At 60.2% G+C, this 25,327-nt stretch overlaps 2 protein-coding genes across 3 annotated transcripts; one reads left to right on the top strand and one right to left on the bottom strand.

Moving 5' to 3' along the window:
- Positions 1 to 306: 306 nt before the first annotated feature.
- LOC132497992 (uncharacterized) lies at positions 307 to 6,170 on the bottom strand. The gene is made up of 4 exons (XM_060111516.1): positions 5,776 to 6,170; positions 4,125 to 4,194; positions 3,266 to 3,429; positions 307 to 1,301 (listed from the first exon to the last, which is right to left on the bottom strand). Exon 4 carries the CDS (start codon positions 1,288 to 1,290, stop codon positions 307 to 309), a length of 984 nt encoding a protein of 327 aa, XP_059967499.1. The 5' UTR covers positions 1,291 to 1,301; positions 3,266 to 3,429; positions 4,125 to 4,194; positions 5,776 to 6,170.
- Positions 5,691 to 19,620, top strand: KLF15 (KLF transcription factor 15). 2 transcript variants are annotated; one of them, XM_060111014.1, is made up of 3 exons: positions 5,691 to 6,078; positions 10,467 to 11,561; positions 18,603 to 19,620. In XM_060111014.1, the coding sequence occupies exons 2-3, from the start codon at positions 10,492 to 10,494 to the stop codon at positions 18,763 to 18,765; spliced, it is 1,233 nt and encodes a 410-aa protein (XP_059966997.1). In that variant the 5' UTR covers positions 5,691 to 6,078; positions 10,467 to 10,491; the 3' UTR covers positions 18,766 to 19,620. The 2 variants fall into 2 exon arrangements, with proteins under 2 accessions (XP_059966997.1, XP_059966996.1); XM_060111013.1 differs by lacking the exon at positions 5,691 to 6,078 and adding an exon at positions 6,374 to 6,502.
- The last annotated feature ends 5,707 nt before the right edge of the window (positions 19,621 to 25,327 follow it).

The raw sequence follows: 25,327 nt of genomic DNA, 5'->3' as shown, positions 1-25,327 counted from the left end.
GGCCCAGTGACAGAAGACATGGGATGGGTGGATGCCAGGCGTCACTGCCCGGGCAGTGCTTCAGCCCTTTCCTGCCCCCACCCCTTCCCCACCTTGTTAGGGAACCTCTCTAGATCCTTCCCCTGCCCTCCCAACCCCAGGGTCTCAAGCCTTCTCCAGGAAGCAGCAGACCTCCCAGCCTCCCACTACTTTGTTATTTTCTGGTGGAACCGGGGCACCGCCTCCTGCTGGCTGTGAGATCCTGAGTAAGTGACCTCTCTATGCCTCTGTTTTCCCATCTGTAAAATGGACCTACTAGGAGAGGAGTTATGGGGGTTGAATAAAATCATGTGTTTCAAGAGCATAGCACAGCGCTGGGCCCCCTCCTGCCCTTGCCCACCGAACCTTTGCCCAGGGGCTCCTGCCCCGTCCAGCCAGCATGTCCATTACACTGTTTCCCAGGAGGACTCCTTCCTCCTCTGTCTCTTTGCCGGGGTGGGGGTGGTGGCAGCCGCCTTCGAGGAGAACACTTTTCTGTGACATCGAGGCTGTGTAAATGCTGCACTGAGCACTTTGGGCTGTGAGTGGAGCCGCTTGTCCAGGTGGAGTGCAGGATGGTGTGGGCCTGCGGTCCGCCTTTGCTGCGTCCATCTGTACTGGGAGGCGCGGTGGGTGGAGCAGGAACGCACAGTGTCCAGCAGCCGGGGCCCGGCAGCCTGGAGACGAGGAGAGGGAGCACCATCTGGAGCGAGGTGGGTGTGGCTTCCAGCTCTGCCTTTGCGCTGCATGTGCTGTGTGACTTGGGGTGAGGTGCTCTACCGCTCTGGCTTCAGCCTTCGTTTCTGTAAAATGCAGAGTTGAGGCCCTCATGGCTGGCCTGTGTGTCACAGCACCAGGCCTGGCATGCGGTGGGCCCCGTCTCAGAGCCTGTGGCTGTGAAGTGCTCAGCGTAGGCTCGGCATGTGGTGGGTCTAACCATGACCTGGTCAGGCTGCTAGAGACCCCTTGCTGGGAGGCAAATAAAGTTCCCTCCCAGGGCCGTGATGGTGGGTGGGTGAGTCGGCTGGAACTGGGGGACGAGGAAGGTCTGGAGGCTGTGATTGGCTCTGCCGCCACCATGACGTGATTCCTCAAGGTGACCTTCCGAAGGGCCAGGAGCAGGGCCTCGAAGCCCCTCTGCCTTGTGTCAGGGTTGGGGCAGATGTCCGCCCAGCTTGGGTGGTCTCTTAGAGGAGGGACTGATTTGCACCACGTCCTCCCCATCCTGCCTGCCAGCTCCACGAGCACTGTCCAATATGGCAGCAGCCACATGTGGTACCTTACTGGACGACAGGGATGGAGGGAACATTCTCCATCACAGAAAGTTCTACTGGACACTCACCGCCCCCCCACCCCTGCCAACACAAGCTGGGTGCTGCGGGCTTACCAGGATGACTAAGAAATGACCCAGCCCCCAAAGAGCTCAGCCATCCATTTGTCAGACATTAATCAAGACCCTTCCAGGTGCAGGAGGATAATGTAAAACCAAGATGTATACGTTCCCTATCTTCACAGAGCTTCCTGTGCTGCAGATGGACAACTGTCTCCCAAACTGAGACTGAAAGTAATTCAGGCTTAAACAACGGAGACTTTTATTTTCTCTCCTGAAAGCCCACGTTGGAGAGGCGGCTCTGCTCCGGGATACTGTCTGGGTCTGGATTCCTTGTACCTGTCACCCCCCACCCCTATGGACACCTTGTACCTGTCACCCCCCACCCCCCTGGATTCCTTGTACCTGTCACCCCCCACCCCTCTGGATTCCTCGTACCTGTCACCCCCCACCCCTCTGGATTCCTCGCACCTGTCACCCCCCACCCTCTGGATTCCTCGTACCTGTCACCCCCCACCCTCTGGATTCCTCGTACCTGTCACCCCCCACCCCTCTGGATTCCTCGTACCTGTCACCCCCCACCCCTCTGGATTCCTCGTACCTGTCACCCCCCACCCCTCTGGATACCTCGCACCTGTCACCCCCCACCCCTCTGGATTCCTTGTACCTGTCACCCCCCACCCCTCTGGATTCCTTGTACCTGTCACTCCCCACCCCTCTGGATTCCTTGCACCTGTCGCTCCCCACCCCTCTGGATACCTTGTACCTGTCGCTCCCCACCCCTCTGGACACCTTGTACCTGTCGCTCCCCACCCCTCTGGATTCCTCGTACCTGTCGCCCCCCACCCTCTGGATTCCTCGTACCTGTCGCCCCCCACCCCTCTGGATTCCTCGTACCTGTCGCCCCCCACCCCTCTGGATTCCTCGTACCTGTCACCCCCCACCCCTCTGGATTCCTTGTACCTGTCACCCCCCACCCCTCTGGATACCTTGTACCTGTCACCCCCCACCCCTCTGGATTCCTTGCACCTGTCACTCCCCACACCTCTGGATTCCTTGCACCTGTCGCCCCCCGCCCCTCTGGATTCCTTGCACCTGTCGCCCCCCACCCCTCTGGATACCTTGTACCTGTCACCCCCCACCCCTCTGGATTCCTTGTACCTGTCCCTCCCCACCCCTCTGGATTCCTTGTACCTGTCACCCCCCACTCCTCTGGATTCCTTGTACCTGTCACCCCCCACCCCTCTGGATTCCTGGCACCTGTCACTCCCTGCCCTTGTCTGCGTCCTGCCTTCCAGCCAGTGCAGAGGAAGGACTTGGAAAGAGGCTGCCCTCCCCTTTTCAGGGAACTCAGAGCCACTGCCCACACTTCCTGCTGGTCAGCTGCAAGGGAGGCTGTGAAATGCAAGCTTTCTTCAAGGCAGCTCTGCTCTGCTGAGAACTGGGAGTTCTAGGAAGGGGAGAGTGAGTATGTGAGGACTTTGCTACAGAGGGACAAGCATGAACTAAATGAGCACACACGTAAGTGGACAAAGCTTGAGGAATGCTTTGAAGGAGAGGTACGTGGCGTTGGGAGAGCATAGGAAGGGGTCCAGGAAGGCTTCCCTGAGGAAGTGGCATTTGAGGTGTGATGTAGAGAATGAGTAGGAGCTAATGGGGAAGGAGGGTCACAGTGTCCACAACAAGGGCAGCAGTGGGTGCAAAGGCCCTGTGGTCAGAGGGAGCATAGCCTTCCCGGGATATCTAAAAAGCCCTGGTCGATGAAGGTCATAGAGGTCTTCTGCAGACGGGGGATGAATTCCCTAAGAAGGAGCTTCATGGGGCTGGGGGTCAGAGATATCTACTCAGTTCCAGGCACTTTTCTAAGTTCTGTACTAATTAATTCATTTAATGCTTGAACAACCCATGAAGTTGTACCTGTGTGGTTCTCATCTTCAGAGAAGCAGACGCCAAGAAGGGATTAGATGTGCGACAGACTTACGGGACTGTCTTGGTTCACTCGACAGATATTTCTGAAGTGTCCTAGGTTCTGGGGATACAGCAGTGAAGAAAAAAAAATCCAAGTCCATGTTCTTAGGGACCTTGTCAGAGAGTGGGAGAGACAGGCAATCAACAAATAAGAATATAAATGCTTCACTTTGTTTGCTATCTCTGTTTTGAAGAGCACCACCTGGCCTCTTTCTCTTCTCCTTGGCAAGGAATTCCTGGTAACAGATTCTGCCCGCTACATCAGGAGGGTTTTCCTCCCCTGACAGGACCTGGGGTAAGCGCTACCTGTAGCCGGGCAGGTGGACCTTTGGGCACTTGAGCTGCCAGCGTTCCCATTCACTGACTCACTCACCCATTCATTCATTCATTCAGCCACCCCAAGTCGATGGAGCCCTTCCTCTACTCCAGGCCCTGTGCCACGAAGGACGGGCACATGAGCCCCGAGCTAGCCTGCAGGTGGGATGCCAGGGTGAGATGGGACTACACCTTTAAGGAAGTTAAGGGGGAGCTGATATCTGAGGGATGAACGGGTTTAACCAGGCCAAGGTGGTGCTGGAGCGGGGGGGAGAAGGGGCCAGGTAGGAGGCACCTGTACAAAGCAGCTCCCTGGCAGCTACTCAGGGGTGTTCTGGGTCTCTTTGGGGACAACTGGTCTCCTAATTTCGCCAATGACCAACTCCTTAATCTGTTTGGCCTAGATTCTTCAGCAATGTTTAATTTCTCTCAAGCTGACCATGCTTGCTTTAAGTCTTTCAGAAATTTATTAATTCAACAATTGAGCACTTACTGTGTGCTTGGTGCTGGAGATACGAAGGGACCAAATGGATAGAAATCACTGCTTTGATGGAATTTACACTCTGTTGGAGCAGACAAAAAGCAAATGAAACAAAATGTAAAATATATAATATTGTTAGCAGGGATTAAGCACCAAGAAGAAAAGTTCAACAGGATAAGGAAAGAGGAAATATTAGGGAGAGTGTCAACATTTTAGATTGGGTGGTCAAGGCAGGGCTCCCTGAGAAGGTAACATTTGAACGGGTGATAGAGCCACGGGGGAAGAGCTTATAAAGGCAGCAGAAACAGCAAGTGCAAAGGCCCTGAGGTGGGATTGTGCCTCGTATGTCGGAGGGGCCACAAGGGGCCATTGTGATGGCAGGGATGTGAGCAAGGGGGAGAGGAGTACAGAGAAGGTTGGGGTCAGGATGGGGGCCGAACCTGTAGGGCACTGAAGGCAGTGGTGAGGTGGGAGCCATGGAATGTTCTGAGTCAAGAAGGGACGTGATCTGACTCAGCTTCTAACACAGCATATTGGCTGTTTTTCAGTTTCTTTTTTTTTCTTTTTTTCTCCAGTTTTATTGAGATATAATTGACGTATGTCACTGTATAAGTGTAAGGTGTACAACATAATGGTTTGATTTACATATTTTGTGAAATGATTACCACAATAAGTTTAGTTACCATCTCATATGAATACAATAAAAGCAAAAGCAAAAGGAGGGAAAAAAAGGTGTTTTTCCTTGTGATAAGAACTCTTTGGATCTACTCTCTTAATGACTTTCATATATAACACACAGCAGTGTTAATTATATTTATCATGTTGTACATTACATGCCTAGTACTTATTTATCTTATACCTGGAAGTTTACACCTTTCGACCACCTTCCTCTAATTCCACCCCCTCACCTTCCTTTGGTAAATCTGATCTCTTTTTCTATAACTTTTTTTTGTTTCTGGTTTAGATTCCACATATGAGACCATACAGTGCCTGTCTTTCTCTGCTCAGCTTCGTACTAGCCTGTGCCGAAGCTTCCTTGTGTGCTGAAGCTATGGATGTGTCTCTGTTTCCAAGCTTCTTCTGACTTTTCGGTGTGATTTTCACCAAAGAGATGGGAGACACTGGCCTGGGAGTGTGTGAGGAGCAAAGGACCAATGACAGGCGACCAGGCAGTGAGCTTGAACCCTCCAGACCTCTGTCTCTTCTATAGGAATGGGTGAACTCCGTCTGTTCTGCGGATTCTGGCCACAGCCTCCATAAACGTTCAGGCAGCGCAGACAGCATCATTATCATCCTCATCCTCAACGCTAGCGTCCTCCAAACCCACCGGCCAAGCCCCAGTTTGGCCCCTCGTGGTAGCAGGAGCTGCCTCCCTGGCACTGCTGTGTGCACGGGGACGGCCCCGGGATGCAGGATCCAGTGCCCGGCATGTACTTAGGAGCCCAGACCCACAGCATTCCAGAGAGCCTGGACAGGTCCTGGCTATCAGTTCCGGTTCTAGCAGTGTCCTGGGGGAGGAACGGAAACGCTCTCCGCCTCCCAAGCCAGGAAGGGAAAGGATGCAAGCTCCGTAGAAGGCGCTCTCTGCCCACCATCCCGGTTGTCCGGAAGATGCCTTCTCGGGGCAGACGGACGGGCCTGCTCACCCCTCCTCCCTCCTTACCAGCTGTGTGCCCGGGAGGACCACGGCCTCAGAGTCCTTCTCTTCATCTGTAAAATGTTGGCTGAGGATCCGACAGGTGTGGTTAAAGGGCGCGCTGGGTGCGCGGCACCCTCAGCTCACGTGTCTCCTGGGCCGCTCACTCTGCGCCTCGCGCCTCCTGTCCCCGAGGGGCTGCTGCGGACTCCAGCGAGCGCGCTCTCCCGAGGGAGCGCGAGCCTCACCTGGCCGGACACCCGCCCGCATCTCTCCAGCCGCGTCCCCGACTAGTCCTGGCTTTACCTGTTGGCCCGCCCGGGGTTGCAGGTGAGAGCCGGGGAGAGCGGGTCGGGCCGGGTCTGCTCCGCGGCGCCCACCCCGCGTGGGCCCTCCTCGGAGCCCCACGTTCTCACCTGGGATAGAGCCTCGGGAACGGACACCGCGGCCGCCGCGAGTCCACTGCGAAGGGAGGGGGCCGGAGGGGGCGGGGCCGGGGCGCGTGACGCGCGGCGCGGGCCAATGGGGCGCGCGCCCGGGGCCGAGCCTCCTGCGAGCCTTCGCGGCGCCCGCCGCGTCACGTGAGCCCGAGAGTGAGCGCCGAGCGGGCGGCGGCGGCGGGGGCTCCGCCGCAGCGACGCGGGCCGGGGCGAGCAAGAGCGAGTGCAGGACGCGCGGCCGCCGCCCCCAGCGCAGCCCGCTGGGCCCCGGGACCGCTGGGCCTGGCCGCCGGCCGGCCGTGCGCCGAGTTCAGGTGGGAGCGGCGCGGCGAGGTCGGACGCGAGTGGACCGGGCCTGGCGCGCAGGGGGCTGGCGGGGCGCAGGGGAGCTCGGGGGGCGCGGGCGGGACTCTGCACGCCAGGCCGGGCGCCCGCACGGCTGTCCCAGGCTCCGCGTGAGCGTCTGAGGAGCGGAGTAGCCCCGCGCGGGGCCGGGGGCGGACAGGCTGGTGGGTCAGCGACCTCACGTGCCCACCGGCACTTTCCCCGCGCGGGCTGGTCCGCTGCCTGGGCGCCTGGCCCCGCGTGTCCGTGCGCGCCTCGCGGGCCGGCCTCCCATATGGCGGGCGCGACGGGGCCTGCGGGCGGGCGGGCGCGCGGCGGGGAGGGGCGGAGGGGTTACTGTCGGTCACCGCAGCCGGCCCGAGGGAGGGGGCGCGGGCCGAAGGCTCGGTGCCCCGCGGGCGGCGCCCCAGGCTCCCCCTGCCCCCCTTTCCCACACATGTTCCCACACACGCGGGGACACCACGCGGCTCCACGCGCGAGTGTGTCGCGGGCGCCCCTCCCGGCTCTCACCACGCCCCGCACACGCAGTCACACGGCAGGAACTCGCACCCCCGCGCGGTTAGCGGAGCGGGGAAGCCACACCGCTCGCCGCAGCGGTCCGCTCGCTCTCCCTCCCCTCGGTCGGCCCCCTGTGGACCCTCCCCCCCCACCCCCGCTGTTTTCTGGCCCGGGTGACAAAATCCCCAAGTTCCTGAGCCCCTGAAATCACTTCCCCTCAAGGGCCGGGTGGCTCGTGGGGAGCCCCGCCGCCCCACAGGTGCGAGGACGCTGGGCTCGCGACTTTGGGGCCTGCGGGCGGCGCGGGAGTGGAGACTCTTATTTTGAAGGGCGGCCCCCGCCCGCCGCCCCCGTGATTTGCACGCTGACCCAATGGAAGGCCCTTGGCCGGCGCTCGGCTTGTTATCAATTACATGTTGTTCCTGCAGCCGCTGTGTCCCCGGGAGGATAAACAGCAGGCCTGGCCGGGCCGGGGAGGGGCGGAGTCCGGGACTGTGCGTCCCTCCCCCTGCACGCAGCCTGCGTCTCTGGCCGTGCCACGTGCTGCTGTGTTTCAGGGCCGGCGCCCGGCGCCCCGCAGCCCCTACTGAGCTCTCAGTGCCCGCGTCCACCCAGGCCGATGAGCCCTGCGTTAGGACCCAGGCGGTCTGCTGCTGCTTCCTCACCCCACCCCCGCCCCACCCCTTTCACTCAGTCAGCAAAGTTCTGCAGGTCCTGTTTCAGACTCTGGGGTAACAGTCAGAACGGCTTATATTCTGGTGGGGAGGTAGACAGAAAATGAGGTACACAAATACATAACTAAGATAGTTTCGGGCAGTGGCAACTGTTAGGAAGACTGCGATGTGGGGTGGTGTAACAGAGGGTAGTCAGGGAGGTCCCACGGGGAGTGACTTATGAGCTGAGACCTAAATAAGGCACTTCGTGCTAGAGTGCTGGGGAAGAGGGGTCCACGGAGGGGAAACAGCCAGGGCCCTGGCCTGAGTCCATGAAGCTGGTGAGCTTGGGGCACAGCCAGTGCGTGCGGCAGGTGGAGCTGAGGTCTGGGGCGGATGGGCAGGGTCCAGGCGCTGGGCTGCTGGGACGAGATTGGGTCCCATTTCCTTGGGAATCTATAAGCTTCCTCCTACCCCGCCCTACTGTACTTATTTATTTTCCCCTCTATTTCTTTGGTATCATTTAATCTGTGAATATCTCAGTTTATATCTCTAAAATGTAAGGCGTCCTTTGAAAAGTATGTACCAACCACAATACATCATCACAGTTAAAAATATTAACTGTAATTCCTTAATATCGTGGAATATTCAGTTAGTGATCACATTTCAGGGGAGAGTTTCAAGGGCAGGAACACAGCCCAATCTGCCCCTTACCGCCTCAGTCCTGGTTCCAGGAAGGCTGGAGTCCCCGGATTCCTAAGCGTCACAGCAGAGGGGCAGAAAGACCACATACTCACCCACTGAGGCTAACTCTGGAGGCTGGTGCTGACGGGCACCTGCATGGACGCCTGCCCTTGTAGTGAGTGCTCAGCGTGTGTTAGCTCATTGGTGTTACAAAAACCCAGGAACTAGGCACAGTTGGCAGGATCCCCATCCAACACATGGCACAGAGAGGTTGTGCCACCTGCCCAAGGTCACACAGCTGGTAAGTTGCAGAGGCAGGAGCTCAGCGTGGGCGACAGGGGAGAGGGGGTCTCAGGCTGAGTGTGGGCTCTGTTCTTCACATTATCTGGCATTTTCATTCCTTCTCAGCACCCGACATGGTGAATAGTGTATGTTTTTAAACTCCCAGTTTTAAATCCTTAGCTGAATATTTAAAACCAAAAGGCCAAACGTTCTCCTGCAAAACTGCCCTGGGTGCAAACCTGCCACCTTGCCTTGGCTTCCTGGAGCTCTGTGAAGCTTCCTGGACAAGGTCATCAGAGCATGGAACAGATGGGACAATGAGGTTTGGGAGAGCGAGGCCTTGCCCAAGGTCACAGCTGACGATGACCTGGCTCTGGGAGGTCCCTGCCCCTGGTTGGGCCTGTTGACCGTTGGGCAGTGCTGGGTGCCAGGGGCAGGACTGGTGCTCGAGACAGAGCAAGGGGGTGGGTGCGGACTTGATGCCAGGCAGCAGAGACTCTCCGGCTTTGGGTGCAGAACACCCTTTCCTCAACCTCAGCAAACACCCCGCTGTGGTCCCTGGGTGGGGACAAAGGTCCGCAGAGGTGGCCCTGTCACAGCCAGACACTGTTGACTCTCCTTGGACACCGGACCCAGCATGGCCTTCAGCTTCCCCCTCTCCTCTCTGCTGACGTTCTCTGAGCCCCTGCTGGGCACCAGCTGCCTCACCAGGAGCTGGGGACACAGCCGCGACCCGATGGCCCAGCCTGCCCTCATGGAGCCCCTGGTCCAGTAGGGAGACGGGCGTGAGCTGGGCCTTCCTGAGGTGGTGAGTGCTCCACGGGGTGCAGCCCAAGGGGTCTCATCTTCCACGCAGCAGGCAGGTGTGAAGTCAGGAGATAACAGCTGGGCTCTGGGACCTGGGTGCCCCTGCTCCATCGGGCTGCCGCCACGGGGCACAGCCCCTGCACCGCTAGGAAAGCCCCGGGAGGGTGCCGGCCCAGCTGAAAGCGTTTTGTGAAGGCCTGTTCCTGCCTTCCCTGATTCACAGAGCAGGCAGCTGAGACAGGAGGGGTCCGAGAACTGGAGGGTGGGGGGCTGCCCCCCTTCAGATGGGGAAACAGCCTGTGAGGGCATCTAATTTTTTGCCTCCAACTAGACTTGCCTGATTAAAATGCAAACTGCCCAGTTATATTTGCATCTCAGATGAAATAATTCTTTAATATAAGCCTACCCCATCCAACGTTTGGACACACTTATATTAAAAGTTGTTCATTCTTTAGAAACTGAGTTTCAAGTTTAACTGGGTGGCCTTTATTTTTATTTGCTTAATCTGGCAACCCTACCCAAGCTGCAGCAACACGAGGGTCAGAGGGCAAGTGGCCATTCTCCTACCCCCTCCAGTGATTCTGCAGGAATGAGGCTGAGGTCGGTTGTCCTTGGGACGGCAGTGATTCTGCTGAGCTGGACAGGGGGGCCGCCTGGCTGTTCGGGGTGCAGAGGGCCTCCTCACACGCTCACCCTCTCCCTCCCGTGCACTCACACCCAGTCACTTGCAGACACACGCATGTTCTTTCCCAGAATTGTTCTGGAAAATCTCTGTGCAACCACAAGAGCCGGGTTGTGCAATGGGCTTGGAGAGCACTTTTGCAAACAGGTGGTGCAATTTCAGAAAACACTCTTGCAGACAGAGTTCTCCCGTGAGCCAGGATGGACGCAGGACGCAGACGTCCGGCAGTGGGCGGCTGTGGCCGGCCCCAGAGTGGGGACAGGCGCCCCCAAGGTGGCGGGTGAGCGCGCTGCCCTGCTGACCGGGCCTCCTCCTTCCTCTCCGCAGCCGCCCCCGGCACGGCCAGGCCAGCATGGTGGACCACTTGCTGCCAGTGGACGAGACCTTCTCGTCGCTGAAATGCCCCGTTGGTTATCTGGGTGACAGGCTGGCTGGCGGGCGGGCGTACCACATGCTGCCCTCGCCCCTCTCGGAGGACGACAGTGACGCCTCCAGCCTCTGTTCCTGTGCCAGCCCTGACTCGCAAGCCCTTTGCTCCTGCTACAGTGGCGGCCCCGGGGCCGAGGGCCAGGACAGCATCTTGGACTTCCTGCTGTCCCAGGCCACGCTGGGCGGCGGTGGTGGCAGCGCTGGGGCCAACGGCGGCCCCATGGCCTGGGGGACCTGGCGGAAAGCACCGGCATCTGTGAAGGGGGAGCGTTTCTGCTTCCCCGAGTTCCCTGTGGGAGACCCCGATGACGTCCCGAGGCCCTTCCAGCCCACCCTGGAGGAGATCGAAGAGTTTCTGGAGGAGAACATGGAGCCAGGGGTGAAGGAGGCCCCAGAAAGCAGCAGCAAGGACTTGGAGGCCTGTGGCCAGCTCTCCGCCGGGCTACACAGGGGCCACCTCCATCCTGGGGCCGGTGGGAGAGAGCGCTGTGCCCCCCCACCGGGAGCTGGTGTGGGCGGCAGCCAGAGCCCGGGTGGGGGTCCCGCCCCCGACGGCCCCATCCCCGTGCTGCTGCAGATCCAGCCGGTGCAGGTGAAGCAGGAATCTGGTGCCGAGCCCGTCTCCCCCGGGCAGGCCGCTGAGAGCGTCAAGGTGGCCCAGCTCCTGGTCAACATCCAGGGGCAAACCTTCACGCTGGTGCCCCAGGTGGTGCCCTCTTCCAGCTTGAACCTGCCCTCCAAGTTCGTGCGCATCGCCCCTGTGCCCATCGCCGCAAAGCCCATTGGGTCGGGACCCCTGGGGCCCGGCTCCGCCGGCCTCCTCATGGGCCAGAAGTTCCCCAAGAACCCGGCGGCAGAACTCATCAAAATGCACAAGTGTACTTTCCCCGGCTGCAGCAAGATGTACACCAAAAGCAGCCACCTCAAGGCCCACCTGCGCCGGCACACGGGTGAGAAGCCCTTCGCCTGCACCTGGCCGGGCTGCGGCTGGAGGTCAGTATGGCGGCGGCAGGCCGGGCGTCTCCATGCCCCTGGGTGTGCTGCCGAGGCCACATTCCCCACCCTTAGATAAGGCTGCTTAGGAAGGGGAGAGAGGGGTGGGCAGGGGCAGGGCCAGAGCTGGCACACCGCCCAGAGGATTCCTTGCGCCTCCAGATCCCTGGTCTGCGGTCTCACGGTGACCAGGTAAGGCTGCGCCCGTGCTGGAGGAGAGGGGCTGGGCCACGCAGAAGGGCTCTCGTGGTAGTGACGGGGCAGCTCAGAATAGTGCAGGGCGGCTGCAGCCGTGTGCACCGCTCCTCGTGCCTCGGGGTGCCCCCAAGGGTAAGTACCACCCTTACTCCCCTTTACGGCTGAGCAAGCAGAGGCTCAGAGCAGCTAAGTAACTTGCCCGAGGGCACGCCACTTTGCAGAAGGGATTTGAAGCCAGGGGTCAGATTAGAGAAGTCACAGCCTGAAAAGGCTGCTTGCCCGACCAGAGGCACCAGCTGTCTTTACAGAGTCCTGGGGCACCTGGGCTTCACTCCCCACGGGGGACCTGGCGGTGGGTTTGGGAAGCCAGAAAGGCCAAGGGAGAGCGAGGACCAGGCTAGGGGTGCTGCACTGAGGGCGGCAGACTCCTTGCAGGCTCTCGACTCTGTGGCACCGTGGGGGAAACCAGCTCTCCAAGGGGTAGGGGCGGGGGCTTGCCCAGGGTTCCCCAGCCCATGGGAGGCCGAGCTGGGCGGCACCCCTGTGGCTCTCCCCCAGGCCCCCGGGGGGGCTCACCTTCTCGGAGGGCACGTTCACCTTTGCCTGAAGCTCAGGCAGCAGGTCGGGAGCCGACACGCTCAGGGGTGCCCCCGGCGGCGCTCCCCTGTTTAGGACACCCTCCCTGCAGGAAGCTGGCTTGCCCGGGAGGTGTGTGTGCTGCCGACACAGTGCGGGTCTTGGCTGGTGCGGCTTCCTTGTGTGTGTGTGTGTGTGTGTGTGTGTGCAGCAACAGGCACGCTCTTCCGGGTGCAGAGCCGGACCTCACGAGGGGCGTGTGGCTGTGTGCGCGGGCTCGTGTCTGCACCTCGCCGTCTCCACGTGGGTCTCTGCTGCGTGACCAAATGTGGTGGTGCGTGTGCGCGTGGCACGTTTGTACCCTGGGCGTGTGTGTGCCTGGGTGCACGCGGCACACGGGGGGCAGTTTGCAGCTTTTGTTTCCTGCTGGGATCTCATCTGACAGCACCTGAGAGTTGGCCCCCTGGACAGAGGTTCTGGCCGCAGAGTCCCGGCTGGCCAAGGCTGTGGCGTGGCTGGGAGCTGTGACCTGAGTGTTGGATGCTGGCAGCCCCTCGCCATGGAGCGCTGAGCTGGCCAGAGAAGGGGCTTTTCCAAAGGCGCCCACAGACCTGAGGGCTTCTTCCAGAGCCCCAGCCCCAGCCCCGCGGGCCTCCCGCCTCCCAGCCAGGTGTGCTTGCAGGGCAGCTTGTGGGGCCTGTGGGCTGGCGAGGTGCCATGTTCAGTGGTCAAACTCGGGGCTGTGCAGGGGCTCAGCTGCAGGAGAGGGCGTCCTGACGCCTGGGGTGGGGCAGCTGGCCCTCCAGTGGTCCCCTGGGCGAGCCTGCGTCTCCCATCTGAAAAGTGAGGACTTGCTCCCTGCCACTGCCTGCCAGGGCTGTGCGTGCAGGGGCGCACAGCAGCGCCCCTTCCCAGAGGTTGTGCGGTCGCTCTCATACGGGGTCAGAGTGTGAGAAGGACCCAGAAGGGGTTTGGCCCGGCTTCCACGTGGGCATCACTCCAGGTTGGAGGCACCCAAGACTCACAGGACTCGGCCTGCGTTCTCCTCGTGGCGGGGCTAGACTCTGGAGACATGGGGCAGCCTCACTTCCCCGGGCACTGTCCCCGGCCACTGCTGACTGTTAGGAAGGGGCCCCTCCGCTCAGAGTGAGGCTGGGTGGAGCCGCAGGGAGGGAAGGTGTGGTCTTGGTCAAGGCCACCCGCCCGCCTGCTCCACCAGGAGGAGAGGACCTGCGCCCTACTGGGCTGCCCCAGAGCGCAGATGGGACCCTCAGCCCACAGTGCTTTACAGGGGGGCAGACTCAGCCCCGGCACGGTGGCCTCAGAGGGACTGAGTTCCCCATGGGAGGAGTTGTATGAGCAAGAATGGGATGTATGGTGGGGATTCAGCTCTGCCACTGTCTGAGCCCTTGCACGGGTCTTGCCCAGGACCCCCTTGGCAGGGGCAGGCATGGTGGATGCCTGGCACAGTGAGGTCTCCCCGGACCCCCCTGGGAGCCGTCCCTGCCGTCAGCCACTCCTGGAGCTTCTCCCAGGTCTGGGTCAGGCCTTCATGGGGTCACATGTGGCAGATGCACTGCCTGGCTGGGAGCTGAGGGCACCCGCCCCTTGGAAGGGCTCTTTCTCCCCGGTTGGTCTTCAGGGATCCTGAACCCCTGGGAGTGTGCACGTGACGTGAGTGTCCCTTAAATATGGCCGTAGCCTCCAGCTGAGGGACAAGGGTGGAGGGAATCCTTCCAGCAGTTGGGTGGGAGGATAGATGGGCTTTGGGGCAGCTGTGTCGGGACAGGACGGGATAACATGACAGTCACCAGCTCACAAGCACTCACGGAATGCCAGGCACTGTTCTAAGACTCTCAGAGCTGGAATTCCCTCCACAAATCCCACACTTGCTTGCATACTTCCTTCCATAGGGGACTCATTACCTACTCTGGCCTTTCGGCCTACTTTGGTACACTTAGATTCCTATCCAAACTCCTCACTCTGGCCCACGGGCACGCGCGGTCTGCTCGCCAGCCTCCCCTCCGCAGCGTGGGCGCGCTCGGCCCTCCCTGTGCCCCGTGGCTCCAGGGGCCCGCGCTCGGCCCTCTCTGCCCCGTGTCTCCAGGGACACGCGCTCGGCCCTCTCTGTGCCCCGTCTCCAGGGGCTCGCGCTCGGCCCTCTCTGTGCCCCGTGTCTCCAGGGACCCGCGCTCGGCCCTCTCTGTGCCCCGTCTCCAGGGGCCCGCGCTTGGCCCTCTCTGTGCCCCGTGTCCCCAGGGGCCCGCGCTCGGCCCTCTCTGTGCCCCGTGTCCCCAGGGGCCCGCGCTCGGCCCTCTCTGTGCCCCGTGTCTCCAGGGCCTCCTTTGGTGGTACCTGTCGTCAGTCTTGCGATGCTTCTGGCTTTGTCCTTCCCATGTCACAGGCTCTCTGAGGCCTCCCAACAGAACCGTGATGTGTCGGCACCATCACATTTTACAGAGGGGGACACTGAAGCCCAGAAAGATCAAGTCCCATGCCCGCCGGGACAGAGCACGACCCCCCGCGCTGTGGCCAGCCCCGTTCTCCCACGTGCAGCCCCAGGCCCTCTCCCTGGGCACCTACTGTCAGTCGTGGTGGCAGGTGTCCCACCTCTTCCCCAAGGCTGTCAGCTGCCAGGCATCAGCTTATGGGCCGGGAGAAAAGAGCGGAGGGGTGACAACAGCAAAACGAAAGCTCCTGACGTGCTGAGAAGGCTCCATAGTCGTAGCAAGTCCATGAGCAGGCATCAGCCTGTTGTCCCATTTTAGAGAGGGGGAAATTGCGGCCAGAGCAGTTAAGGAAGTTGTCCAGTCACACAGCTGGTAAGTCGCAGAGCCAGGACCTCAGCCCACCTGTAGCCTCAGGATGTCTCTGCAGCCCCCTCCACACCTCCAGTCGGGGGGTGGACCTCGCCCTGAGCCAGGCCTGCCCTCTGTGTGGGGAGCTCACCACCCCCAGACTCCTCTCTTCTTCCTGGTGGTCTTGGCGAGCAGTTGGCTCTTCCTCCTCTGGGTCTGGTTCTGGCCGTGGCATCGTGTCCTGTGCCCTGCCCTGCACACCTTTGGGCCGTGAACAGTGTCCCCCAAGGTCGTCACTGGCCCAGGTCACCAACCGCCCCTTCCTTCGGGGTCTGGTCCTGAACCCAGTATGCCCTGTTCTTCCCCCGTAGTGGCGTGGTTCCGGCGCCCTGGAAGGGGCTGGGGCCAGACTGTCCCTATTTGGATCTGACCGTCTAGGAAGAGCTGTTTGCCGCCTCCCTAGAGATTTCCTTGCTTCGCTCCCGGACGCAGCGGAAAGGCCCATGCCATCCACAGAGAGTGCCCTCCTGCCGCAGCTCATAGGGGTACTGACGACGTCCAGCAGCCCCACGTGGCGGGAGGCCCCGGAAGGAGGCTGGCAGGCTGAGGCTGCAGAGCCAGGGACGGGATCCGAAGCTGCGGCCCCGCTGCCGCGACCCTTCCCTGCAGTTGCAGAGCCCGAGTGCTGTCGGACAGGTCGCGCACTTCACGACCCTGGGGCACCGTTCCCACCGCAGCGCTTAGCCTGACCGTTCACGGCGGTGGCTTTCTGGCTGACGGAGGGGGCGGCTCTGGAGGGTCCTCTGGACCCCTGTGCTTCCTTGCCCTGCACCCCAGCAGCACCGATCATGGTCGTGACTCACTGGGGCCCAGCTCACAGCCGTCCAGCGATTGCCCTCTGCGCTCCTGGTCTCTGCACCCTCGCGGTCCTTGAGGCCAGTGCGCCCCTCCCTGTGTCCAGGGGGAGCAGCCTCAGAGAGCTTGGCGACGTGCCTGGGCGGTCCAGGCAGTAGGTAGCAGAGCTTCTTGCCCACCTGGCCCCTTCCCGATACGGCTGCCGTACGGGAGAAAGTGGTGAGGGGGTATGGTGGGGGTCTTCTCAGGGCCCCTGTGCTACAGGGAGAGGAGGGGGTGTGTGGCTGGGAACAGCTCTTCTCAGGCCTGGATGTCCCTCGGCTGCCTGCCCGTCCCAGGCCTTCCCCTGATGAGAGGCCGCTGTGGCCCTTGTGTCACCCGTTTGGCCTCTGACACAAGTCCTGGGAGGTGGGCAGGAATCCCAAGGACCTCACTGGACGAGAGAGGGCGGACTCTGAGGCCCAGGGACACTCCTGGTGCCCAGGACAGGTGGTGAGTTTGCTCAGGGCCACACAGGCTCGACATGGGGGGGGGGGACCTGAGCCGTCTGGGCACCCCACCGGCTGTGGGACCCCAGCAAGCCCCTCGTCCCCTTCGAGCCCTCGCTGTGCTAGCGTCCGTCCAGGGAGGCTGGTCCTGGCTCTCTGACCGGGAGGGTGAGGCTGACCCCACACCTCGTGCCTGGTGGGTGCAGGTCCTGCCGGGGGCGCTTTTGAAGCCTTCGCCTCGGGCAGGCCTGGCTCTGCTGGGGGCAGGTGGCCCAGGCTCTGATGGCCAGGAGCCTTGATGCCGCTTCCTGCCTGCACGGGGCTGCAGTGGCACGAGCCGCCTGGCTCGGCTCTGTGGAGGAGGCCAGGCCCTCTGCGGGCAGCAGGGCAGGCAGGGCGCCGTGCAGAACCTTTGCTCTGGCCTCGGCTGCTCTGTCACTGGGGACCCTGGATCAGGGACTCATCGCTCTGAGCCTCAGTTTCCTCATCGGGCAGACGGGCCCGTTCCTTATTGGCAAAGGTAGCCGAGAGCACTGCTCTGTGCCTGGCCCGGTTGGCTCCCTGGGATGGGAGGCGGAGCACCAGCCTCCAAGCACAGAAGCCTGGCCGCGTCACGCCGTGGGGCAGGACCCTGGCCCCGGAGGGGCTGAGCGACGCCGGGCCAGGCCCCCCATCTGGTGCTGAGGCCCCCCTGCCTCCACCTGCGCCTTCCCTGGGCTTGTGCTGCTGGATCATCCTGGCCCTCAGCCGGCTGTGGGACCAAGGCTTCCACACACAGGGCCAGGCCCGAGGTGGGCCGCCAGCCCCGGCCTGGGCTGGGCGGGGGACAGCTACCCCGGGCCGCCACCTTGCCTACCTCGCACGTGGCCCCAGGCCCACGGACAGGGCTGTTGGGCCCGGTGCTCCTGTTCACATGTTCTTACGTGTGCACATGTTCACGTATCCATCTTTGTGGTATGCACATGTGTATACATGTGAGTGCTTGCACCTGTGTTCATGATGTGCATATGTGTGGCATGTATGTGTGTGCAGTGTGCATTGTGTGCATGCGTGTTCTGGGGCTAGAGAGGACTGACTGACTGACAGCTCTCCATCCTCCCGAGGGCGCTGCCGTGTCCGCTCTTTCGCATAAATGCATGTACTGGACACCTTCCATGCGCTGGGCAGTGGGCTGGCCACAGCGTGTATGTCTTTCCTCATGGAGCTGACGGGTCTAGTGGTACAGACTGACATTCATCAAAAAGTTGAAAACTGAAGTTGCAACAGTGGCTGGGGCCAGAAAAGAGAAGTGCCTAGTGCCATGGGAGCTGAGGATGGGATGCAGTCCTGGAGGGCTTTCCTGAGGAAGTGACATTTGAGCTGAGCTCTAAGGGATGGGTCGGAGGGAAGAGCATTCCAGACAGGGAACAGTACAACAGTAGGTGCATATGTCCTGGGGTGAGAGAGGCCAAGGCAGGTCGTGTAGGCAGAGCACAGAGGAGGAGACCGTGTGTAGGGAGGGTGGGGTCTCACTGCCAGGCCCAGGGTCAGGGGTGGGGAGAGCCTGGAGTGCCTGAAGTCGGTAACAACAGCTAAGCCCTGTGGTCAGCTCGGGTCCCCTAGCAGCTGCTTCTCCCCAGTGGCCTCTGGGCTCCCAGGCTGGTGGGGGCCGCAATAGGGAGGCTGCAGGGGAACCATTTAAACCCTCAGGAACACCTCGCAGGGGTGCAGTTTTGCTTCGGGACGTCTCAGGGGGCCCAGCTTTTAGGAAAGTAGGGTCCAGGGGTTGTGGGGGCCAAGTCTGAGGGCCCTTCCTCTTCCGTGGTGGAAGCGACAGAGGAGCTGGGAGCTCCCTGCAGGGCTGGGCAGGAGCCTCGTCCCCGGGCCTGTCTCCTCTCGCGGGGGAGGGCTGCCCGTGCGGACACTCACAGGAGCCCCAGGTTCTGGTGTAAGGGGGGCGCCTGTGGGGTCACCGGCGGCCCTCAGGCCCCAGCACAGGCACAGGCCTGCTGTCAGCTGCTCTCGCCTCCCTGGAGGGGCCGGAGGGGCAGCGGTGCGGGGGCGGGGACAGCGACCCTTCCAGCGGACCCCGAGCGCTCCGGCCCGGGGGCTGCAGTGGTGTGGCCGCTCACCGCCCTGTCCCACAGGTTCTCGCGCTCGGACGAGCTGTCCCGGCACCGGCGCTCGCACTCGGGCGTGAAGCCCTACCAGTGCCCCGTGTGCGAGAAGAAGTTCGCGCGCAGCGACCACCTGTCCAAGCACGTCAAGGTGCACCGCTTCCCCCGCAGCAGCCGCGCACCTCGGCCCTGACCCTGACCGGGCCGGAGCCGCCCGACCACCCGCCCTGCCCGGTACTTTGTAGCAACAAGTTGTTGGCCTCCTTCAGAAGGACTTGTGGACGTTCCAGGCCACCTTCTGGAGCCCGGGGATGCGGACCCAGGCCTCCACCCGCCCCCGCCTGGGGGGACCCGGAGGCGGCCTGGGGGCCCTAGTGCCTTCCTGCGGCCCGGCCCCTCTCCCGCTGGGCTCCCTGCCTGGGCCAGGGCTAGCACTCGATTGCTGGGGAAGAAGCAATGTGCAGTTTTGAAATGTCAGTTCCCGGAGGGAGCCGTGCTGGGCAGAAGGAAGTAGGCCAGAAGTCCGGTGCTGCACTGGAGTGTGAGCGTGGCTTTGTCCAAGATGCCTCCCTTGGCCTGACCCCTGGAGGGTACGGTGGGGCGGTCTGGGATGCAGGACGTGGCCTCCGGGTGGATGTGGGATTGGGCGACAAGCCCCCTCTCGACGAGGTGGCAGTGCATGTGCTTGAGTTAAATGTGCAGGGCAGACGGACAGATGCAGGTCTGCCCCAGGGCGATGGTACTGGTGTGGCTCAGCCCCTCATCCTGTTTCCAGACAAATCCAGACGGCAGCCTCCAGGGTCACCTGCAGGAGGAGCGGGGAGCCGCTGCATTGTGTGTAGAAGAGCTAGATAGAGCCTCCCCAAATCCGGATTTAGAAATGCATTCCTTATTTTGTCTAGAAATTAATATCAAATGAACTAGCTTGTTTTGAGGGGTTTATTTCACATCCTATGAATGTATGTAAATAAAATGTACATAGGTGCATCTACATAAAATCTTTTAATAACATGTCAACATTGTGTAAATTTGAAATAAAATCTATAAAGCTGGTGTACATATGTTACAATTATATATATTTTCTTTGGTCCTTCATAAAAATATATTTACTTTGCCAATAAAAAGAAAAAAGAACTTGATAACTGTGGCATCCATGTGCTGTTTTCCTCTGCTCTGCCAGGAACGGGGGTGATTTTGGGGGCTGAGTCTCCGTGTCTGCATCTGCAGCACTCAGGGGACCTTGATTTGTACCCGGAGGGATACAAAGTCTCCTTGGGTGTCCAGCCCCTGGGCCAGCAGTGCAGGGTCCCCACAGCCCCACTTCCACACCATGGGCTGGGTCTCTGCTCAATCTGGTTTCCTGGAGGGCTGCCTGTCTTCCACAGACCCACGGCCACCCCATCCCAGCATCACTGTGGGAAGAGACCGCAGGCCAGGTCCAGCCCACAGGGCCACCGCTCCCCTGAGTTCCTGTGTGAGACCCTTGCTTGGCACTTCCCACCTTGTGTGCAGTGCACTGAGCATCTATCATGCACTTACTGTGTGCACCGTGGCGGGGGTGTGGAGCAGACCGTTTCCCCCTCGAACCCCTCCAGGAGATGGTACGTTATCTCCACTTGCGATTCTGAACCGATTAGGAGTCTTGACCAGGCGGAGGCAGACGCTGGAGGTGGGGGGCGCGTGGAGTTGGGGATGGCCAGTGCATGGGGTTAGGCTGCCGCCTCGACGCAGCCCAGCTGCTCCGAGCTCTGGGGAGACAAGGTTGAGGCCTGGACCCATCTGCACACCCTGGCGGGCTGGGAGCAGGGCCGGCGGGGACCAGAGAGCGAGGAGGGGCCGAGAGCTAGCAAGGAGGGGCAGGGCAGCCGCACTGGGCACCGCAGCGAGAGGGCTGCCCAGTTCTCTGTCCACACGACGTGGAGGCCGTCCTTTCCCGGGGCCTAAGGCACGTCGGGCAGGGGGCTCTCAGTGACACCCTCGGACCTGGAGCAGGTGGCGGAGCTCCGTGGGTTTGCAGTGGAGAGGTGGAGCAAGGCGTGTGCGCGTGTACGTGTGCACGTCTGCACGTGTACTCTGTGCATCTCCGGAGGTGGAGGCCACTGTCCCCGCTGACCTGGGAGCCTCTCGCTACAGCTGTCTTTCCTGTCGGTGGAGCTGGCAGGTGTGCCCAGCACAGCACAGGGGATCTGAGAATGGGCACCCCATCCCGACTGGCCCTGGTCCTGGGGAAAGGACTCGGCCTTGTGACCTCTGCCCTTTGACCCTGACCGGACATACTCTCTGTGGCCAAACATGCTCTGGGGAAGTGAGGCATTGATTTCCAGGTGTATTAACGTAGAGCTTTCTTCATCCATAAAGAAGCAGTGGGACCCAGATAAGAGGGACACGGGCCATCAGGATAGTCACACTGGAGGAGCCCGTGAGCACACAGATGTGTGGGGCTGGGCGCTGACCCAGGACACTGCTCACCTGCTCTCAGTGTCTGTCCCCAGCAGCCACCCACTCAGAGCCCGCGCCCCCCCCCCCCCCCGGCTGGCCCTCTGTCCGGGCCGAAGCCAGGCTGGCTGTGTGTGCCGGGTGGTGAAGCCATCCCCCTCTGCCTGGGCTCCAGACCCCCTTGGGCACCTGCGCTGGCCGGGGGCGCGGAGGGAAGGGACGGCGGTGATGAGGACCACCTCTTGACCCTCGCCCATCCTCTGGGGGAGTTTCTTGAGCCTCTTGACCCCGCGGAACGGGCGTGACAGCCCCAGGTGGCAGGCTGGTGCTGACTGAACAGCCGCGAAGACCCTTTCCAGGGCGTGAGCCTGAGTCTTGGCCGGACGGAGGGCCGGGAGCCGGGCCTCAGTTGTCCTGTGCCATGGCCTCTGGCAGCCCACAGAGTCCAGAGCGCTGTGGAGGCGCCTGGCTTGGCCGCCTCTGGGAGACCCCCGCCACCACCTTTGTCACCCTTTGTGACTTGTGTGGCCGGAAGAGGAGTGTTTGTCTTGGCCTGCAGGCCCAGTGTGCCCACAACCGTTCGTAATAGGAATCTGGAAGGTTGCAGAGCAGAGAGCCAGCCTCAGCAACCCGGCACCGCCCGGCCCTGCACGGGGCCATCCCGCACGGTGGGCAGAGGCCGGGGAGGCACATCTCCAGAGACTGTACCAGGCAGCGTGGGCTAGGCTGCCGTAGCAAAGAAACCCCAGCACCGCGGAAGCTTATTTTTCTCCGTTGAAACAGCCCTGAAGCTCCCGGGCACCTTCTTCGTTGCCCTTGAGCCTGGCGCCCCGGGGGCCCTGCGCCCGCCCGCAAAGAGCAGCTGAGGGCTCGTGCTCCCCCCACACAGCACAGGCCTGTCCACTGATGTCCCCTCGGCCAGGATTAATCACACAGCCTCACTTGCTGCAAGGAAAGCTGGACAACATAGCCTTAATCTGGCAGGTTATGAGCACAGCTAAACGCGGGGCTTCCATGACGGGGAAAGGGGGGCAGAGGAGTGGTGCGGCTTCGGCCAGGTGCCCCCCAGCGGGTAAGTCGTGGTGGCCCCGTGGCTTTGTCCACATTCTCAGAATGGGCGTCACGGCAGGTATGGGACCAACGGTCAGGCCTCCAGAGACAGCAGGGTGTCACGAGGGGAAACCCTGCAGGCGCTTTGCAGGCACTTTGTGTGACGACTGCAAATGGCAGGTCCCTGCCTCATACGGACGAAAGTAAACAAGAAACAAACCCGGTGATGTCACCATCATCTATGCCTGGAGGGGCCCAGAGTCCATACATGTGCCATGGGGTTGGGGGACAGAAGCAGAAAGGCCCGGGGTCGGGGCTTGCAGGGGTTGTAGCTTTCCTTATGCTCCGCCGTTCAGGGTCCTGCAGGCCTGGGCAGTGGGCACAGCAGAGGAGCTGCCAGGAAGGGGCCTGCTGTCTGCTCGGCAGCCGACGGGACAGGGGCTCTGAACGGCATGTGAGGGCCTGAGAGTGGGGCAAGGTCGGGCTCTGACAAACACCAAGGCTGAAACGATCTTGCTGTATTTGAGGTCGGGCAAAAGGGATACCGGACGCCAGGGGGCTGTTAGGAAGACACGGATGGTGGCCTAGAGAGCAGCGTTCAGAAGACAGAGACGCACACGTCGGAGGCCCACGGCGGGACCAGAAAGGCAGCTGCGGAGGTTTCCCGTAGTCGTCAACAGGTGGAAAGTCCCGTGGCTCCTGGGAGGGCACGAAGAGATCCCAGGCAGAAACAGAAGAGTGACAGGATGGGGTAGACAGAGCGCTGGGAGGGATGAAGGAGCGTCTCAAGGGAAGAGAAAGGGCGGCAGCAGAACTAAAACCTGCGGTAGGGGCGCCGCCCTGGAGGCGAACCCACACAGACCTTCCAGAACCTGGCGGTGAACGAAGGAAGGACACGAGGGAGACAGGTGCGGAGGGCAGAGAGCAGGGGCCCGAGAGCTGGCAGGTCCGGATCAGAGTCTGGGTCAAATGACATAGATACTGACGCATAACATGTATAACGTATGAATATGTAACATGTAGGATACACAACATATATAATACACGAATGCATAACGTTTGGCATGCCCATACATAACATAACATACTGATACCTAACACCTATAATACACTAATACATAACATGTAGGATACACTAATACATAATACATAATACTCAAATATATAACATGATATACAAATACATAACATGTAATTAACTGATACATAGCACATAATACACTAATACATAACATGTATAATAAATACACTAATGCATAACATATAATATACTCATATGTAACATATGTACTATTCTAATATATAACATATAACACGCTAACGTGTAACATATATACTAATACGATTACAATACACTGATATATAACTAAATAATATTATGATAATTATAGCTCTGTCCACACATAAGGCAAGTGGAGAATCAAGACAATATCCCACCGGGGAGCGGGGGGCAGGAGATAACGGTAGGTGGGTCACCAAGGGGACAGTGGAGTCCAGGCTGGGTGAGCCCGCAGCCTCGCGGACCCTCAGGTACATCCCCCTGTGTGAAGGGCTGTGAGAGATGAGGTAAGTCAGCACGTTTAAAACAGCACAGACAAGAGAGACTCAGACACTAAGGAGGGCATCCAGCAGAGGAGCGTCCACATAAGCACTCTGGGCCGGTACTCAGCTCAGGGGGAGGGGCCCCGGGGGCCTTGCAAGAGGAGCCCCTGGGGCTTCCCTGGTGGTGCAGTGGTTGAGAGTCTGCCTGCTGATGCGGGGGACACGGGTTCGTGCCCTGGTCCGGGAGGATCCCACAGGCCGTGGAACAGCTGGGCCCGTGAGCCATGGCCGCTGAGCCTGCGCGTCCGGAGCCTGTGCTCCGCAACGGGAGAGGCCGCAACAGTGAGAGGCCCGCGTACCGCAAAAAAAAAAAAAAAAAAAGAGGAGCCACTGGTAGAAGGAGGTCTGGATGCTGAGACCCAGGAGCCTTCCGGCCGCCGTGGCTCCTTCCCGGTCTGGCTCATCCGCTCTGACCCCAGGAGCCATGGGCGGAGACCCAAGCCTGGCCCCGGGGCTGCTCTTCCCGCTGGTTCCTGTGTTGGTTTTGTGAACAGGCCTCGACTCTGAGCTGAGCTAATCCTGTAAAACCCAGAGCAGCCTCAGAATGGGGTGGCTCTGGAAACAGTGAGGAGTGGGGTCGCCCAGCTTAGTCACAAGGTCACGTCAGAGGCCGAAGGACCAAGACGCCTCGCTGGAAACATCCGACTCCAGAGAGAAAAGGCAGCACGTACTTGTGAGTCAATAACTGCAAACGGCTTTTAAAATCTGAATGCAGACGCCAAATACTGTTACAGGAAGAGAAGCAGGTGCCTCAGTGTATAGGTAGACACATTACGCCAGTCTGGCTCCGGCCAGTTAGACAAACACTGGAAGGTGTGCAATGCTTGAGGTCTCCTGTCCCCCAGAGAAGCCTCTGCCTTGAAAAAAGCAATTTAGACCACATGGTTTACTTGTTCATAGACTGTGCTCCATGGGCACAGGATTTGCTATAAACCCAGATCCTAAAATAAATATCATCACACTGAGCTATAAATTCTGGCTTCTGGGCACCACGATTTACTTACCAATTATATTTAATGGTAAATTATTTACCATTAATAAGCTTTTAGATCGTTCCCATGTGTTTGCTGCGATAAATAATGATATAAAACAGAACAGACTTTGCACACAGCTTCATACACAAGCTTTAATGCTGGGCTTGCTGGGTCGAAGAGCAGGCACATAACTTTTGCCAAATCATCATCCCAAAATCAATTGCGCGGGGAACATAATTTACTCACTCATTCATTTTATTATCTGGCTTCCCCACTAGAACATAAACTCCTTCGGACTAGGGGTTTTGCCTGTTTTGCTCAGTGCTGTGAGCGCAGCTCCCAGAGCAAATATTTGTTGAGCAAATGACGTGGGTAGCAGCAAGAGCTTTTGCTAAAATTGATGGGATAAGATACAGAGGTTAAATATACTGTGTAAAGTTACACAGTTAATGCGGTCGGCAGAATCATGGCCCCAAGGCTGTCCACGTGCTAATCTCCAGAACCTGGGAGTACATTCCCTTACGGGGCACAGGAGCCTCTGCAGGTGTGACCAAGTTAAGGCTCTTGACGCAGGGAGATACCCGGGATTATCCGGTGAGCCCGGGGGTAATCACGTGGGTCCTTTCAAACGGGTCAGAAGGAGGCGTGGCAATGGGGGCAGAGGTCAGAGGGAGAGGTTGGAGGCTGCTATTC

The sequence above is a fragment of the Mesoplodon densirostris genome, chromosome 10, assembly GCF_025265405.1.
Source record: "Mesoplodon densirostris isolate mMesDen1 chromosome 10, mMesDen1 primary haplotype, whole genome shotgun sequence".
Classification (NCBI taxonomy): domain Eukaryota; kingdom Metazoa; phylum Chordata; class Mammalia; order Artiodactyla; family Ziphiidae; genus Mesoplodon; species Mesoplodon densirostris.
This window is presented reverse-complemented; position numbering and strand designations above follow the sequence as displayed.

Excerpts from the sequence above, each read along its gene's own strand:
- LOC132497992 (XM_060111516.1), bottom strand. The coding sequence starts at position 1,290 with ATGTGGCTGCTGCCATATTGGACAGTGCTCGTGGAGCTGGCAGGCAGG.
- KLF15 (XM_060111014.1), top strand. The coding sequence starts at position 10,492 with ATGGTGGACCACTTGCTGCCAGTGGACGAGACCTTCTCGTCGCTGAAA. Across the intron at positions 11,562-18,602 it reads TGGCCGGGCTGCGGCTGGAG|GTTCTCGCGCTCGGACGAGC; the intron begins GTCAGTATGGCG and ends CCTGTCCCACAG.